An 18,928-nucleotide genomic window follows, 5' to 3' on the forward strand; every position below is an offset into this window, starting at 1 on the left:
AAAATTTAAAATTAAATTGTCTGGATTTTCAATTCGATGATCCGGCTTCGATCACCGGGCCGATAATTAAAAAAATTGAAATCTTTTATCTATTTTTTTTTAAGAAAATATTTATTATTTAAACTGAATTAGATCATAATTTAATTTTTAATTAAATAGATCTAACCATTTAGTCCAATTCAATTTTGATGAACATGTTTTATCGCTTATTTCAGTACACCGAAAATGGAAAAAAAAGCTTTTGCGGAATATTAACCATTAAATGTAGTCAAAGACATCACAAAGATATTACTAAGATTAAAAGCTACTATTTAGATAATACCAGTAAAATATGATCGACAAATTAGAGATACGATTAATTATAACATTCAGAATTTAATTTTAAAAATATAATGATGGGATTCATTAATTACGTGTGTGATTTATTATTTAAACACTATTCAAGGTTTTATTAATAATTTATTAATTAAAGACTATTTATTAATATAAAAACTATTTAAAATTTAATTTTAAAAATATAAAAATTAATTCATTAATTATGTTAAAACTTAAAGATTAAAAAGTAATTTATATAATATAAAATATTTTATTTATATTGACAGGAATTTAGGTATTTCCAAAAGTATTTTAAATATTTAAAATATTTATTATCCATTTGACTAGTTAACTGATAATCTATTAAATATAGGACCCCATATGATCAATACACGTGTCTATAATTTGATCAGATCTAAAGAACCGAAAAAAACCAACATTAGTAAAGATCCAGCAAGTCGAGCACGACCTAATATGGTTTGGAAATAAGTACAAACTTCAACTAATCTCTTCAATGCCTGGTAATCAGGCTGACTACTTCAAGACTCGCACCACAAACAAGACAATTGAATAGGAGAATAGCCAACCTCAATAACCGGAAAGAACTTGTTTTTGTATAGGTCGGATAGGCCGAGTACCCACCAACCTTCAATGCGATGGTCGTCTTCCTAGTCCTTTCTAAGGATGCGCGTGAGGAAAGGTTGCCCAGCCGCCTAACACATCTGCCAAAGGGTATAGCCGAAATGACTTTGCATTGATTAGTCGTTTATCAGCCATTTAACATACCTGCCACAACACGCCACCATCCAATTTGATGGGACGTAAGGCAAGAAATCGGAGGTACAAATATCCTGAACCAACTTCTCTTAGGAGGCTTTCACTCTCCCAGGAACTAGCTCTCCAAAAGTTAATCTCTCTCTCATATACTCATAGAAAGACCCTGAAAAGAGAGACATTCAGGAAATCTCTCTTGAAAGCTTTATTGTTTATTTTCTTTTATATTAATGAATCTCATATAATTCTTGATCTAACTTGAGTGTCAGAGAGTCTCCACCGGAGGCATTCCCTATGGACCCCTTACCATATTTTTCTATTTTACAGGTCTCCTTCCTCAAGGTCAAGCATGGAGAGACCTAATGAAATAAATCATGGATTAACGATCAACCCATTTAATCGAGCCTCTGTTCAAGTGTCATTATCTGGACACCCCGCTGGATCTCGCTTTATCAAGTGGCGTCGTCTGTGGGAAACGAAGGAGACTATCTTGTCGCTGGAGTTTCCAAATAAAACCCATTGAGATCCACATGGAAAACTAAGAAAAGCTAACAACCAAACAACAAGAAAGACTGAAAGAAAAGAGATGGTGAAAAGACTCTGGAATCACCAGCTGCATCTAAAAGCCGCACGGTAAAAATCAGATAGAGGAAGATATTGATGTAAGAAGAAAGAGCAACACAAGGGCAATCCACTAATCAGAGAAGAGAAGTGACGTGCACGAGTTACCCAAGTTGTACTGTTATTTTCTTTAATTCAAAGTATTTTTGCTATTATGAACTAATCAAAAAATTTAAAACCTTTGACGAAAGCCTTGTGTATATGAACCTGAAATATGATAGTACACTAAAGTAGCTTAAAAAGCTCTCATCTGTGATCAATATTAGCATGAATCCACTGAGAAAAGGATTATCTGTTTAAAACATGCTGCTTTATGATTTAAAAACTGTGAAGTGATTTATGCATGAGAAACATTATTTATCATATTCTTTTGAATCATGTAAGATGATATGGTTACACAAAATTAATATTTGCATTCAGTTAAAATATGAAGCTAAGTATCTTGTTATTCAAATTAATAACGAGCATTCTTGTTAAATATACTTTGTGCAAACTTTTATTTTTCAGAAAAATTCAGAAGTAAGAGAAAGGTTAAAGAGTCAGGGCCAAGAACCTGGGAATCACCCAAGGAAAAAATGCTCGAGAAAATCAGGATTAAAAATCTAGAAGACGCAGGACTTAGGCTGAGAGCTTGGAAGAAACACGGAATAAGAGCCCGTAAGAAATGTAGGTGCAAAAATGCTCAGGGAGTGAACCTAAGACTAAAAGAGCCTGAAAGATGCACAAAAGCAAATGTGCTCGGAAAGAGAGTTAGGGCTAAAGAGCTCGAAAGTCAACTAGCAAACGAAAGAGCTAATTAGAGCTAAAGAGCCCGAAAGGATACGGAGGGTGAAAAGCTCTGGGATGGATAACTATGATTGAGAACCTCAAAGACAACTTAAAGCTAAGTATATTGCACACCCCAATATTCATTAACAAATATTACCCAATTAACAACGAGTGTTCTCGTTACATATATATATGCAGTGCAAGTTTCTATTTTGCAGATAAATTTCAAAAGCAAGAGAAAGACTAATAAGGCCAAAATCACCAATAAAACTACGAGCTTGAATCTTGAAATCGCTAGTAAAGTCACGAGTCTGAATTCCAAAATCGCTAGTAAGGCCACGAGCTTGAATCTTTAAAATTGCCAGTAAGGCCACGAGTTTGAATTTCAGAATCGCCAGTAAGACCACAAGGCTGAATCTTTAAAATCGCAAGTAAAGTCACAAGCCTGAATATCAAAAATCGCTAGTAAAACCATAAGTCTGAATTCTATAATCGCCCGTAAAACCACGAGCCTAAATCCTTGAAATCACCAGTAAGGCCATGAGCCTGAATCTCAAAAATATTTAGTAAGGCCACGAGCCTGAATCTCGAAAACACCAAAAAAGGCCAAGAACCCGAACCATGAAGCTAAGTATCTTGTATGATATAATGTTCATTAGTAAATGTTATTTATACTCTGTGCAGGTTTTTATTTTGCAGATAAATTTTACAAATAAAAGAAAGGCCACGAGCCTGAGTCATAAAATTGCCAGTAAGGCCACGAGCCTGAATTCTCTGAAAAATAATCAGGGCTAAAGAAGCCCGGAAGCTAACCAGAGAGCCAAAAAGCTTATAAAAAGAACCAGAGCTAAAAAGTCCAGAAGCCAACCGGAAAGCCAAAGAGCTTAGAACGGAAAATCAGGGCTAAGTGTCCAGAAGATGTACGAGAGGAAAATGCTCGAAAGCAGACTAAGGGTAGAAAAGTCCAGAAGATGCGCAATACTCGAAAGCAGACTAAGGGCAAAAAAGCCCGAAAGATGTGTGAGAGCAAAATGCTCGGAAGCAGATTAGGGGCAAAAAGCCCAGAAGATGCACAAGAGTAAAAATGCTCGAAAGCAGACTAGGGGGAAAAAGCCCAAAAGATGCACAAGAGAAAAATGCTCGAAAGCAGACTAAGAGCAAAAAGTCCGAAAGATGTGTGAGAGCAAAATGCTCGAAAGCAGACTAAGGCAAAATAGTCCGGAAGATACTTAAAGAGCAAAAAGTGCTCGAAAAATAAATCAAGACTAAAAGCCTAAAAGACATTGAAGGGCAAACAGACTGGAAGACGTTTAAAAGCAAAATGCTTGAACTAAGGTTCAGGGTAAAAAGCTCGGAATACCTTTAGGAGCTTAAGAGCTCGAACTAAGGTCCAGGGTAAAGAGCGAAATACTCAGAAGTAGAATCAGGGCTAAGAGTCCGGAAAACGCCAAAGAGCCCAGAAGACATTTAAGAGACAAGTGCTCGGATATAAAATCAAGGCTAAACAGCCTGAAAAAAGACAAGAGCAAAAGTGCTCAAATAAAAAAATTAGGGATAAAAAGACTGGAAGACCACAAGGAGCCCGAAAGACCATAAGCAAAAAGTGCTCGGAAAAGATGTGCGTTACAAGAAATCAAAATTTTTGTACAAGAAGAGCAAGGTAAAAACAAGCCTACCACATATTTACAAATAAATTAACTTTCTTAGATGAAGTAAGAATTCACCAGACAACCAAGGTCTGACCTTTCATAAAAAAGACCAAAGAAGGCAAACCACTAAGGTGAGGTCAAAAGCACGAGACTGAAAGAACAAGGCCCAGAATTGTAACACCCAAAAAATATATATATATATATATATATATATATATATATATATATATATATATAAAATAAAAATAAATAAATAAATAAAAGAATAAGAATAAAAAAAAAGAGAGAGAAAAAAAAAGTATATTAAGTGAAGGACAAGTGGCAATTTGCTAGCCACTTCACTAAAAAAAAAAACAAAAAAAAGGAAAAAGAAAAGGAAGAAAGAAGAAAAGACTAGAAGAGAAGAAGAACCAATTTCTTCAATCCTCCTTCCTCTGCCGTGAACCAAAACAAAATCCCCTTCTCCATCTTTTCTCTTCTACACCAAAATTCCTTCAAATTTCCATCTCCAATCACTTACCCATCTTCTCCCAACACATTTTCAAAGTAGAATTTGAAGAAAAGAAGAGAAATCAAAGAGAAAATTCAAGATTGAGGGAGAGTGAATAGTAACCAAGGGTTTGGAAATTTAAAGATATGTTAGGGGTTTTGATGTAGGGATGTTTCTTATTATTTTTATATGAATATTTATGAAAAATATTGTATTAATATGATTTATTGGTTTATTTTTTTTCATGAAGAAGAAGTGAAAGGGAAGAGTGGAAACTCTAAAGGAAAAGGAAAAGAAAAAGAAAAGGAAGATTAGGAAATTTTAAGCTTGTGGAAGATTTTGAAAGGTTAAGGTTTGTGCTCAACTTTATTTGAGTAAATTTAAGAATTTGTTAATTATGTTCTATTTGAAAATTTTACTACCCTAGTAGAAATAGACCAAGTGAATAATAGTTTAATTATATTGTATAATCCAAGTTTGAGAAATAATAGATTGAATAAATAGAAAATTTTAAAATTCATATGTAATTTAAACAAAATTTAAGTGATGGATCTAATGAAATGACTCTATTTTCTTTGATAGAAATATAATTTGGTTAGATATAGTATTAATAAAAAAATTTAGTAGACTAAAAAAAAGGAGAGAAATTAGATTAGATGAAAAAAAAAACATAATAGAACTGACAGGAATCAGAAAAGTGAGATATAGTGTAAATATGATGTTTAAAAATAATAATAATTAAAAAAAGAATAATAGTTAATTAATTAAGGATTAAATTATGAATTTGTAATTTATGTAATTGAATTGAATTCATAGATTCATATGATATGACAATGTTTAAAAGTAATGTTTAAAAGTAGAGTTATAATATGATACAATATTATAGTTGAAGAATTGAAAGTTATACTGTATTGGAAGTTTTTGTCCCCCTGTGTAAATGTATAAATTATTTAAAGTCTAGCCCTAGTAAGTTTGGTGGGAATTGTGAGTTAGTTTAAGGGTGTGGCATGCCATATACAGATTTTGCAGTACTGCACTACAGTTACACTGATTTTTAGGATGCAATAAGGTACCTGTAACGACCCGAAAATCGGACCGCTACCGGCGCTAGGATCCAGATCGGCTTAAGGCCGTCGGGACCCGTAGCAAGCTTGACATATAACCTGTAAACCTGTATAATCCCATACATGATCAACAACATGCATAAAAATTTAAACTTTTCTTTCATTCATCCAACTCAACCTGAACATAGTTACAATCATAAACATGATCCCTCTGTGGGATCTCATCAATGCCCCAACGGGCGATACAACATGAGAGAGAACTGAAGATGATTGAGTTTGAGCAACTGAGGCAGTCAGAGCACATGGGTGTAGATGAGTTTTAAGAATTTATCCGTGAACTCCTCTACACCCATGTGCTCTGACTGCCTCAGTTGCTCAAACTCAATCATCTTCAGTTCTCTGGAATTGTCTGGAAAAGCCCATCCAGCGAACTCATTCGCAAATTCTTCCCATGTCATACCGTCTAGTCTCGGGTCCACATAACACTTGAACCATTCCCGTGCCTTCTTGCACTTTAAAGTGAACCCTGCCATCTGAATGGCCCTGCTGTCACTTGCCCCTAGCTCATCAGTTATTGTCTTCACCACTCTCAGATACTCAAAGGGGTCATCCCCTGACTTGTATTTGGGAGCATCCAGCTTGAGGTAATCTGTCATCTATAGGTACCCTACAGTTATAGACTCAGCTTTTGAGCCATACAATTATTTGGCACTTTGTGCCCTACAGTTACAGTTTCCTTATCTGACTTAACAGTCCCATTTAAATTTATAGGGGCCAACAGAAAAATAATATATAAATAAAAATACTAAGAGAAAATAAAACTTTTTACATGATGAAGAAAAAGAAAAGGATTATGAAATTAAAATATGTATATATATGTGAATTAATAATATGATTTAGATTATTTCAAATTATTTGTTATATAGTTATTTGTTATTTGTTTGAATTACTGTTATTACCTGAATTTTGATTTAAATGTTTTATTTATAAAAAAAAAAATGAAGTTGAGTACCACTAAGCAAATTGCTTAGCGCGTATGAATTTATTTTTCCTCGCACAGGTTATGGATCCAAGTAGCAGTAGATCATGATCTGCATCAACCCAGCCAGAATTACATCATTAACTATCTTGGGATATATTTTGTAAATTTTTATATGAATTTGATTTTAGAAATATGGCATGTACATAAAGTTTTAGAGATGAAGTTGTATATGGTTGGTTTAGATATATTTGAAGATTTTAATTTTGATGTAAATATGGATTATTAGAATAAATTTTATATTGAGATTTATGAGATGGTTTATGAAGTATTTGATCTGAGCTGAAATTGTGTTGATGTTAAAAGAAGTTTGGGGGTTAAGGTTGAAGTTTATAGAAGTGTGATATTACTATTCACATGTGGATTTAAGTCATATTTCAGGGAAAACTTTGCCGGATTTTCGGTTAAACAAAAAAAAAAGGAAAAAAGCCATGGTTTACATGATATAAATTAAAGTAAAAATAAGAAAACTGTTATAAAATGTGATGTCTCCGGCTCGGTTAATTAAATAACCGGGTAGGGGGTGTTATAAGAATGGCAGGCCACTAAAGTCCGGTCGAAAGAGCAAACCACCAATGTCAAACCTTCTAAAAGGAAACCCACCAATATCAGGGATAAAATTCACTCCATTAGTTCGATCTATGATAAGTCGTGCAATTCAACTGATCGCACCTCCCTTCGAAGTTCATAAGTGCCTGCCAAATAAACAAATAACGTCAAATCAAAGAGATCGAATTCTCTTCTCCAATCGTCATAAATAACCGTCAGAGAAGCAAAAGAGCATCTGGTAACATATTAAATATAAGGCCTCCTATGATCAGGACATGTGTCCACGGTCTGACTAGGTCTAAGGAATTGACCTTAGTAAAAGCCCAGCATGTGGAGCGTGATCTGATATGGCCTAGAGATAAGTATAAACTTTGACCGATCTCTTCAATGCCTGGAACGACCAGGCCAACTACTTCAAGACTCACACTACAAATGAGATAATTGAATACGGGAATAGTTGACCTCAATGACTGGAAGGAACCTGTCTTTATATAGGCCGGATGGACCAAGCATAATCTGATGAAACGAGAGTAAGGCGTCAACCTCCGATGCAATGGTCATCTCCCCTAGTCCTCTTCGAGATATTAAATGCGTGTGCGAAAAGGTTGTCTAGCTGCTTGACACACCTACCAAAGAGTATGGGCGAAATGGCTTTGCATTGATTAGTCGTCTATCAACCGCCTGAATACCTGCCACAACACGCCATCATCCAATCTGATGGGAGGTAAGGCAAGAAATCGGAGGTACAAATATCCCTTAACCAACTTCTCTCAGGAGGCTCTCACTCTCCCAAAGACTAGCTCTCCGAAAGTTAATATCTCTCTCTCATATACTCACAAAAAGACCCTCAAAAGAGAGACCTTCTGGAAATTTCTCTTGAAAGCTTTATTGTTTATTTTCCTTTATATTAATGAACCTCATATAATTCTTGATCTAACTTGACTATCGAAGGATCTCCACCGAGGGCATCCCCGGTAGACCCGGTAGACCTCTAACTGTCTTCTTCTATTTTACAGGTCTCTTTCCTCAAGGTCAAACATGGAGGGACCTAACGGAACCAATAATAGATCAATGGTCAACCCATTTAATCGAGCCTCTGTCCAGGTATTATCATTTAGACACCCCGCTGGATTTTGTTTTATTATTGACTAATAAAAATATGGATGAAAAGATCTCTAATGTGGATGGACTAACTAAAAAGAGATTTGAGTGTTCGATTTAAAAAATATAAGGAGTGATTCGTTAATTATACTAAAATTTAAGGATTAAAGTACACTATCCTATTTATTATGGTGTGTTTTATTGATAAAGTAGTTAAAGAAAATTTTAAAACAAGTCTTACCGGAGTTAGTGCATCTAGGGTAAAAAGGAGGATTGTTCATGTGATATTAAAACTTGAGATATTAGGTGGGGGAAAGGTTGAGGTAGAATCAAGTTGGGGAAGTTTGGAGAGTTATCATTCAATAGGTGATGAAGAAGTATATGAAGTAGAAAGTAATACTTGTAGACACTTTTCCGACTGCACGATTTGTAGAGTTAGTGAGAAGTTCTACGTTGAAAACACGGGTAATTTTAACCCACAATTTCTCAATTTTAAACATATTTTCAATTAGCTCATACTTCAATTTCTTTCTTAAAACTTTAATTTATTCTTATAAAACTTCATTTTACTTGTTATTGCAGGTTCTTAAGTTAATAATAAAAAAAATCTCTTCCATCTAATATCTCTCTAAATTTTTTCTCTTTGTTTTATAAAAAATATATATATTAATAGGTTTCGACACAAAAATTTTCAAAGTTTAAATTTTGAACTTAAATATTATTTATTATGTTATTTATTTTTTCTGATGGTAGGAAATTATTATTATTATTATTATTATTATTTAGTATATTATCATTATTAATAAGTCAATTTTTATATTTTAAAAATTTACTAAAACGTTTTATTTTTTTTCTTTATTAATAAAATAGTCATTCAGTCATTTTTACAGTTAAAAATATATAAAAAATAAAAAAAAATTTAAATTTAATTTTACTCTCAAATAAATCTCTTATTTAATTTATAAGTATTACTATTATTAATAAATTAGTTTCTGTATTTTCAGAAATCTATTGAAAAAATTTTTCTTTTCTTTTTATCAATAAAATAATCTCTTATCATTCTCGTCCTCTTAAAGAAGAACGACTCCTCCTCCTTTTTAATAATAATAATAATAATAATAATAATAATAATAATAATAATAATAATAATAATAATAATAATGAATAATTTAATTTTTTATTATATTTTAATGATAAAAATAAATAAAATAATTATTTTATTATTAAAAAAAATATTTTAATATATTTCTCAAATTTAAAAGGACTAATTTAATAATAATAATAACTAAATTCTAAATAGTAAATCTCTTTCGTCATCTAACTATTTTAATTGTTATTCAATTGTACCGTTAATATCCTTTAGGATATTTCAACTTATAAAAACTTCTATAACTATCTTCATCCCTAAACCTTAACAAAGTATGTAAATAATAATAAAAAAAAAACTAGCAAATTAAACTAGTTCTTTTTTTATTCATTAATTAAATTAAATTATTTTATTTATTTCATTTTTTAATACAAATATCAAATAAATATTTTAATCTGATAAAATATTTAAATTGTATATAATATTTGTAGCTTATAATAATTATAAATGAAAATAATATGGTGTATTTTTAAATGTCAATAGGTTCTATTTCATTTTAAAAAGTTTTAAAATTAAAAAAAGAATTTTATTAAAATAAGAATTTAAAAAAAAAAATCATTGCGTTTAACTCCAAAGAAGGGTGAAGATTGGCCTCCACCGCACTAGATGAAGCTTTTGAACAAAGGCCAACTAAATAAACAAAAAGAACACAGATAACCTCTTCAAATTATTGTGTATTCACAAGACTCTCAACTATCAAGTATGAATGAAATTTTAACACAACCAATAAACTAGAAACAAATTGTGAGAAAAGAAGCATCCAGTCCAGGGGACAACGACTGCAAATAGTCTCCCTCCGCAAAGTCAATCCAGAAACAGGTAATAACTATATACATCAGTGTGAACAGAAGGATGTCACCGACCATACCAACCTCTCGGAGGCTGGACTTCACCACCATTCATCAGCTTATCCAACACTATGTTCAGATCAACTGATTGACCATTCTCTGTCAACTTCCTAACAATTGCTCTAACATGTTCCCTTGGAAATCCCATGCTTGTCACTTTGTCAACCACATCATCAATGGGAACCCTGTTTCCAGTCCCAGAAGATCCAGACCCATCACTGACCCCAGAAGCAGTAGGTAACGCTTGTGGTAATATCCGAGCAGTGGGAAGCTGAGGGTACCCACTTCCACCACTGTGAGACAGCTGCTGTGGTTTCATTTGAGGGTTGCCACCATACTGAGAAGTTGGTCCACCGTAAGGGTATGGTTCAATAGGCCCGGAAGGTGGGCCATATCCAGCTGAAAACCCTGAACTTGGTCTAGTGGATGGTGGTTCAAATATAACAGGAGCACCATGGGGAGGAGCTCCACTAGCTGGCTGAGAGGATGACTGGAGTAAGCTTGTCGGATAACTCTGAGTGGGAACATAAGGCCCCTCTTCTGGATGGTGGCCTAATGAAAATGAAGGTTGAGATTGTGGTGGAGGCAACTGGGGTGGCTGAGAGTATTGTTGAGGGGCAAGTTGATATGATTGATGTGGCAGTGCTGTATGAGAAGGCTTTGACTGCTGTGATGGAGAAACCTGGTATTGTGGATTTGGAGGTTCTTGTGTTTGACCAGGCAATGAATAGTAAGGCTCTCTCTGAGGGACAGAGGGAATCTGACTCTGGTGCAACTGGTTTGGAAGTGGAGCTGGAGGCGGTAAGTTCTGTTGGGTAATAGGTGGCGGAGGGACAGTAGGAGGAACAGGAGGAACGGATTGTGGATAAGTGACAGGAGGAAGCTGCTGGTGAGACGGTGGAGGAGCAGATGCTGCTTGCTGCAGCTGCTGGTGAGATGGCGGAGGGGCAGATGCTGCTTGCTGCTGGTGGTGAGACTGTGGAGGGGCAGGTGCTGCTTGCTGCACACTGCCCATGTGGTTTTGGGTTTCTGATTGTTGCCGGTCTCCCTTGGATACTTGCAGCTTTGCAAGTTGCAGCTGAGCCTCAACTATTTCCTGCTTCTCCTTCAAAAGATGTACGCCTGTTTGCACCTGCATGTTATTGATGAAAAACAGTAAGTAGGGACAATAATCAACATAAATGGTACAAACACAAGCTTAGCATCCACTTGTAAACCATGCTCTGACCATCACACAGAAAAGTAAAACTCATTACTGGTTTCATGAAAATATGAACTTTTATTGACACCTGATCATGGAAAAATAATTTCATCATGTAATTTTTCCTAGCGTAATGCATCTCACTATTATAGAACTTTTGTTTTTTGTAGCAAAACTGAAGTATTCAATAATGCAGCAAAGGCCTATCACTAGATAAGTATGCCTTTTCCTTTTTCTCTTTTCAGCAAAGCCTGTGCAGGGTTTAACTCTCAGTAGTCAGTAGAGATGAGGCGAGATGAATTAGAAAGCTCTTAATCTCTACAGTGATTCACTTGTTCTGTTTTAATCATATTCCAAGCGGATGCTATATACAAACCACCAGCACTGTTAGTTTCTACGCCAGTTTAATCAATGAAAACGGGAAAAAGAAAAAGTAAAAAGAAAAGGCCAGATGAATTTCTACTACCATCTAAATAATAAAACTTCTTTTGTACAGTGTACCTATAACCCCATAAGCAAGAGCAAACACAATTATTAGAGATTAGATGAGCACATAGATCACACTATATTCATGTCACCTAAAACTTCATTCATTAATTTGCCTGTCACTTGAAAATGTGCAACATAGATAAGCTTTTACCATATATCGGTTTACAAAATAGAAACTTGGAGAAGGAATTTAAAACTCTGTTATGAAATTGCAAGAAAAAACACGTCATAGGAGCAAAAATTTTGTGCGCACTGATTAGGCCTTTTATGGCATCACTCGTCCTAAGCTTGTGTGAGAGTGGCCTTATGGCTTTCATTATCAGTGCATGCATCTAGTTTGACCTAAGGTACTAAATTGAAGCCAGCCTGAATATTGTACTGAATAGAGATGCAATAAAACACATACCTCTGTCAAAATGTTCTCCAGTTGCCTCATTTTCCCATCTGTGTGTCCATGATTGTTTCCAACAGACAGCTTCAAATCATCCACAGAATTCTCAAGGCGGCGGGTTCTGCTCTCAAGTTGTGTCAGTTGTGCACTGACACCTTCCAGAATATGCAACAAATTATCAGCATATTTCTTCATTGATTTATCAATCTCAGACAGTATTGCTACATCAGAAGCATTTTGATCCTTCTCAACAATAACTTTTGCAGGTTCAATAGAGTCCAAAGAACCATAATTCTGTATGGAAAATTATAACAGCATAAGCTTATGAATAATATATTATTTTCCCAAAAAACAAAAAAAGAAAAAAGAAAAGGCCTAGTTGAAGATGTCAAATGCTTCTTAAAAACGCGGCATAACACCATCACATAATTATCTAATAACGCCTGAAAAAAATTGTCAATATTATAAAAAAAAAGGCACAAATTTAAACCAGAATAAAGCAAAGGAAGCCTCTTGTTCAATCAATACAATATACAGGAGTTAAAAAATGAAAAACAAAGGGACAATTCAACTTGAGATTGAGAAACAACAAATTATTAGCAAAAAGAATTAAATTACTTCCTCAAAAATGAATCTTTTGAGCCCAAGACGGTGAGGATGAGGAAAAGTAAGAGAAAGCATGTAAAACAGGTATTTGGGCGTTAGATTAGTAGCTGGCTGTCCCATATATATGAGATAATTAGAAGATACAGCAGTGCGTGCAACTGCATACACATTGGTTTCTGATGGGTTGCCAGGGGACCGGGGTGCACAAACTCCCAGCGCCCCCCACCTTTTTCCTTTTCATTTCTCTCCCCTGTGTTGGTCATAACAAAGTCTCCTCGCTTCTTTTGCAACCAAACCAAGCCAATTTTCCGCTATACTATCATTAGTACAATTGTGATACTTAAAGCAATGATGTACCGATCCTTTTGTTTTTCTGCATGTTACATACAAAGAGAGACTAGGAAGCAAGTAGCTAATGCAGCTAGACAGATTGTTCCTCTCCAAAAGTTTGCATCATTGCTGCCTGATCATGAACTATTATCAAGATCCCCCAACAAAATAAACACATTGTTTAAAACTCCACCATATATTGTATGTACATACAACATATATGCAAAACACACATAACTTGATCAGAACAAAATGCATTGAGACCACAGAAACCCTTACTCTGATAGGCAAGGCAGCAGAATTGCGAACAGAGTTAGATACAAATTCAGCCGAGTTCCAAACCCTAGAGGAAGCAGTTGGAGCCCCGAGGCTCACAACAGAAGAATCAAGACTTGAGGCAACAGAACGAATTGGCTGAAAATCATAACTGGGAACAATCTCCTCCTTCCTAATCCCATTATCACCAACACTTCCAAAGTTGGAACTAGTATTGGAATTATACTGAGCCTGTTGGTTGTGATGGTGTTGATTGTCATCCTGGGGAGGATTCATCAAATCTATAAAATCTCTGCTGCTGCTGCTGGTGATGGGCTTCAGAGAAGAAGACGACACCAAATCATGTGCAGTTGAAGAAGAGGTCAAATCCATTATCTGCTTGTCCATAAACTGTGACACATCCATCCTCTCAAAAAATAAAGAATTGTTTAACAACAGGAATTGAATATTAGAGCAAGGATTGGGTTTCTTACTTCTTCTCAACAGAAAAAAAAGGATCAAACTGTATGGTTTCAGGAGTATTGTCAAATGTTCCAAAATATTGCTAGATGCGGCAACTGGCAACAAAATCACCTTGATTTCCACAAGTCTAGCAATTGAACGAGAACCAAGAATCAGGTCCTCAAATGTTTCAAACTCTAGCTAGATAGGGCAACAAAGTCACCTTGTTTCTCAGACGCTAGCAATCCAGGAAAACCTAGAATCAGAGAAACAACTAAATTAGTCAACAAACCACAATAAATATAACATATGGTTGAGATTCTTTACACAAAGAGAAAACTTAGATAGTCATGAATGCATCCCTATTGATGCATTTGCATCAGGTAAAAATTATTTGCATTTTTCATTCAGGAAATGCTCAAAAAGGTAAAATTTAAATAAAATGCTTACAAATACATAAACCTTTTTCCTTTAACTTCAATTTTAACCAAACCATTCAACAATAGAAAGAGACATAAAAATTGACTAGCACTGAAATTTCTAGCAAATTTGCATCTCCATCTGTCAATGAAGTGGTATTGGTATGTATTCTCTACTTATCTCTTAGTATTACTTGATCCTGTTAACAAATATGAACTACCTATATGTATATATTACTTTTTAAGTTTTAACTAAAAAACATGGCTTGAATTCCTTAATGACTCTGAAACTAAGGTGAGACTGAGTTTCCTTCCCCAAATTTGGAAGGAATGTAAATAAGTTATCTCTGGCCATAATTATACTAATTAAAGTTTATAGATCATTTTGCATAAACTAAAAGGTTTTGACTAACAGTTAAAAGAAGGTCAAAAGCCGGTCAAAAGCCATGGATTTTTAAATAACTTGGCCACTGTAGGAAACCCTACTATCATGCATGCAGTAGGACATAAGCCAAATGAATAATGCAACTCAAGACAACCTATACACTTAACTGAGAGATGCAAGAAAAGGAACAACCAAATTGATAAAGCCTAGTAGGCAAACAAAATACTTGATATGCTGATACACCTGCTTGACAACGCAGAAATAGAGAAGTATCTGAATTGCTCACTGTGGATTAGAGCTTTGGTGTCACTACACAAGTTTCATGGAGACTTCATCAACAGTATAGTATGGGCTCTCATGAGTAACGTCTCATATGTCAAAGGATAAGGTGTTATAACTGCTTTCAAAGCAAAGTTTGCACTAAAAACAATCCTTTCCTGAAAAAATAGAGGCGAGGGGAGAGGATCCATGTAAAAAACTATAGCTAGAAAGAGATTAAGGCAGACTGGAATCGCAATTTATAAGTTTTTTAAGCTTAAAATCTTCATTGAATGGACTTTCATTTCAGGAAGTGCTGAAGTCCTTTCATTTTCAGGAAACCAAGATTCAGCTTCATTTTGTATTCCTGCAGTTTTCAGTATTCTGTTTGCAGCATCAATATTCTAGGGAACCTTTTCTTTTTCATGTAAAGCAAGTAATATACTGACAGCTCGCAGATTTAAAATTTAGACTCCAGTATCAATGGATCTGTAAAAAACAACGGCTCAAAGACATATCAGGTGAGCCATTAGCTAGAAGACTCCGGTGAAAGAGAGGATAAGGAGAGAATGGTTGCTGTTGAACTGATTAAGAGCATATCCTTGCCAAATCCAACATTCAGGTCTTACGATGTTGACAAGAGATTTCTTAGGTACTAAGTTCAACAACCAATGTAGATTAAAGCAAGTCCTGAATGGCTATCACACAGTAAGTAATTCTATCAGCATAGGTTATATCTTCTATGTGGTATACATGCATATATTACTGAATGCCTTAATTTTGTTAGATTCTAATCTAAATTGGCAATGATTATTCAAAAATTACCATACCCAATGTTCTGTTAATTTTCAAATCACAAGCCTTACTAAAACCCTAAATTCCATTCTACAATTTTCCTCCAATAAAGATCAAACTTACAAGTTTGCAACAAATTCCTACGCTCCAAGGGCTCAAAATTTGCTATCACAACCACCATATTTTCAAACCCAAGCCCACAACAAAGAGCACCGAGGGAAATAAAACTTTTTGCTTGGTTCAATGATGAATTTCAGCTTTTACCCAGCTGAAGAAGTGAGTTTCACAAAATTAATGAAGTTGACAAGTTATTCTAACGTACTAAGTCCAACAACCAACATAGATTGAAGCAACTACCGACATACAATCAAGGCTAAGGTGATTTCTGACTACTTTGCCAAGTCCTTCAACCCATTTCCAAACTGCATATTGAAAATTTTAATAGATAAAATTGGGATTTCCAAGACGAGAAAGAATCTGCTTGGTTTGATGATATACATAAATGAAGAACAATAATAATCGATTTGATTTCATATTACCAGATTTATTAAATTTAACAAATAAATAATGCTAAATGCTGAATTTTGGAAAATAATGCAAATGGCAGCAACATCCTCTTGTTGAGAAAATAGAGGAGCTCAAATTAATTTTGACAGACATAAGATGGTTCACTGAATAGTTAACAAACAATAAGCAATTCTATCACCATATGTGGTATCTTATATGAGGTACATGAGCATATGCCATATAGTACTCAATATAGCACAAGCAAATAGCAGGCTAATCATTTCTAGCTCAGAAGAGTAACTTGCCAAATGTGCAAACACAGAACTTGATGTTCATTACAAGCAATTGACTGAATTATACATAAAAAGCAACTCACAAAGTTTTAAAGAGAACTTTTAGCAAAAGAAAGAAAATTCAAATGGCTTTCTTATTGAAATGCCAAAAACCACTGCATCATCAAATATATTTCCAATAAATAAGTGGTATTAAAACCTCTTTTATTTTTACTGCATTCATACAGGTAGCCTTTAATATATTAACCATACAAAATGCAGAGTGAATGATCACCAAAAGGAAATTTGATGAAATTCAAAAATGAGGAAAAAAATAGCATTTGGAAAGTGATCAACAGAGCTTAAATAACTTCTTTCCAGGTAGCAATAGTGGAGGTAATGTGACCTTAGTCTAAGATGGAAAAATACTAAAGATCAGTATTAAACCTTATGCCAAGTCCAACAAATTGTAAAATTACACATTGGAAGCAACAGAGTGAAATGAAAATTAATAAAGGACAACAGAGACGGTAGTTAATTGATTACATTGAATTAAAGGTTAGCTCGGTCCAAATGAAACAAGCTGCCAAGCTTGAAGCCATCTCAAACAAAAATTTGTGTCACATAAAGGTGCAAAACATATCCATGAAGTCATAATGCAAATAAATAACATCACAATATGAAGAAATTCATTCCCGTTTGTCATAAAACATTCCAAAAGGTGAAGTAAACACTTAGAGATATAATCAGGACATCAGAATGTTATTTAGCCATCCAATTATTGTTCCATATTAAAGCAGCTGCAATGACACTCCACATGACTTGTAACCTCAATGCCTCAGCATGAAATTTCTCATCCAAACCCAATTCCCTATTCCCAATCACAACAAATAATTCATTTCAACAAAGCATGGTTTTCCATCTCATTCCATGAAGTCACAAGTAGTTACCGAGCAGCAAACAAAGTCTTAAGCCCAGAACGTAAACGTACATCTTCAAGCAAATTTAGTGTGTTCTGTACTCAATTCAACTAGCCCCTTCTCAACGCTTAATACAAACACATTAGTGAAAACAGCTAGGATTGAGCAGTCAAACAACCACCTTCAAAAACATTAACAGCTAAAATTTCCCAAAGGTAAGGTCAAGATTAAATGCTCCACAGCCAATTCACATGTCCAATGGATGGTTGACCACAAAGACGCAGCAAATATCAATATGAATCATTCCACAATTAAACGAAACGAAAGAATTATTCGAGATTCCATAACAATTCGATCAAAAAATTAAAAGACAAGGAAGAGAGAGAAAGAGAAATTCAACATGGGTATAACATATCTTACCAGAAATCTAGCAGGATTGAAATAAGAAAAGCTCCGAGATTATCATTAAATTAGGAATCGGGAGCAGTACGTTGATGAAGAGGATCGTAAAAAGGCAAGAATCGAGGGCTGGATTGTGGAAAAGAAGAGAGAAGAAGAGGAGGCTTTGTGCCTCGAGAAAGAGCACAAAACAATATTCTTGAGAAATAAGAGTATGGTCGGGGAAATAAATAAATTTAGGCAGTACTTGTTTATGAAACGTTTTTTTTATCCATTCGAAACGTTTTGCAGTAGTTAATAATTATTTTAGTACCAAATAATAATTAGAGGTAAGTATTCACTTAATTAAATTGAATTAAAATTTGATTAATATTAATTAAATTAAAATTAAAAATTAAATTTAACTGAAATTAAAATATTAGATAAGTTATTAATTAATTAATTTTTTTTAAAATAGAAATTGAAAATTTTGAGAATAGAATATGAGATTTTTCATATTTATTCAAATATATTTATTATCAGACTAAACGGTAAGTATTAATTAATTAAATATATATAAATAAAAAATAATATAATAATTATTATTATTATTAAAAATAAATAATATAACTTATTTTAGTAAAATAATGATTATAAAATTAATAATAAAAAATATAAAAACAATTGTTATGAATAATATTTCATTAGTAAATAATAATTAAATATATAATTTAATTTAAAAAATTAATTACTTTAATTAGTTAGTTATTAAAATAAGGGATGAAATCTTAAAGTTTTTTTTTAAACATGCCTTTAATTTTTCTTTTTCAAAAGAATCAAATAAAATTCAAATTATAAAAATATATTAAAAAGTAGACAAATACACATTTTTTAT

At 33.8% G+C, this 18,928-nt stretch overlaps 1 protein-coding gene and 1 long non-coding RNA gene across 4 annotated transcripts; one reads left to right on the forward strand and one right to left on the reverse strand.

Annotated features, from left to right (window-relative positions):
- The first annotated feature begins 4,878 nt into the window (after positions 1-4,878).
- Positions 4,879-6,972, forward strand: LOC122721916. Its single transcript, XR_006348700.1, has 2 exons — positions 4,879-4,969; positions 6,742-6,972. It is a non-coding gene; the product is annotated as an uncharacterized LOC122721916 (long non-coding RNA).
- A 3,180-nt stretch (positions 6,973-10,152) lies between these two features.
- Positions 10,153-18,256, reverse strand: LOC110601743 (protein enabled homolog). Of its 3 annotated transcripts, none has more exons than XM_021739010.2 (5): positions 18,076-18,256; positions 14,132-14,355; positions 13,662-14,033; positions 12,462-12,740; positions 10,153-11,497 (listed from the first exon to the last, which is right to left on the reverse strand). In XM_021739010.2, the coding sequence occupies exons 3-5, from the start codon at positions 14,028-14,030 to the stop codon at positions 10,373-10,375; spliced, it is 1,773 nt and encodes a 590-aa protein (XP_021594702.1). In that variant the 5' UTR covers positions 14,031-14,033; positions 14,132-14,355; positions 18,076-18,256; the 3' UTR covers positions 10,153-10,372. The 3 variants fall into 3 exon arrangements, with proteins under 3 accessions (XP_021594702.1, XP_021594700.1, XP_021594699.1); XM_021739008.2 differs by having other exon boundaries at positions 13,662-14,048; XM_021739007.2 differs by lacking the exons at positions 14,132-14,355; positions 18,076-18,256 and having other exon boundaries at positions 13,662-14,063.
- Positions 18,257-18,928: the final 672 nt, after the last annotated feature.

Source organism: Manihot esculenta, chromosome 15, assembly GCF_001659605.2.
Source record: "Manihot esculenta cultivar AM560-2 chromosome 15, M.esculenta_v8, whole genome shotgun sequence".
NCBI classification, from domain to species: domain Eukaryota; kingdom Viridiplantae; phylum Streptophyta; class Magnoliopsida; order Malpighiales; family Euphorbiaceae; genus Manihot; species Manihot esculenta.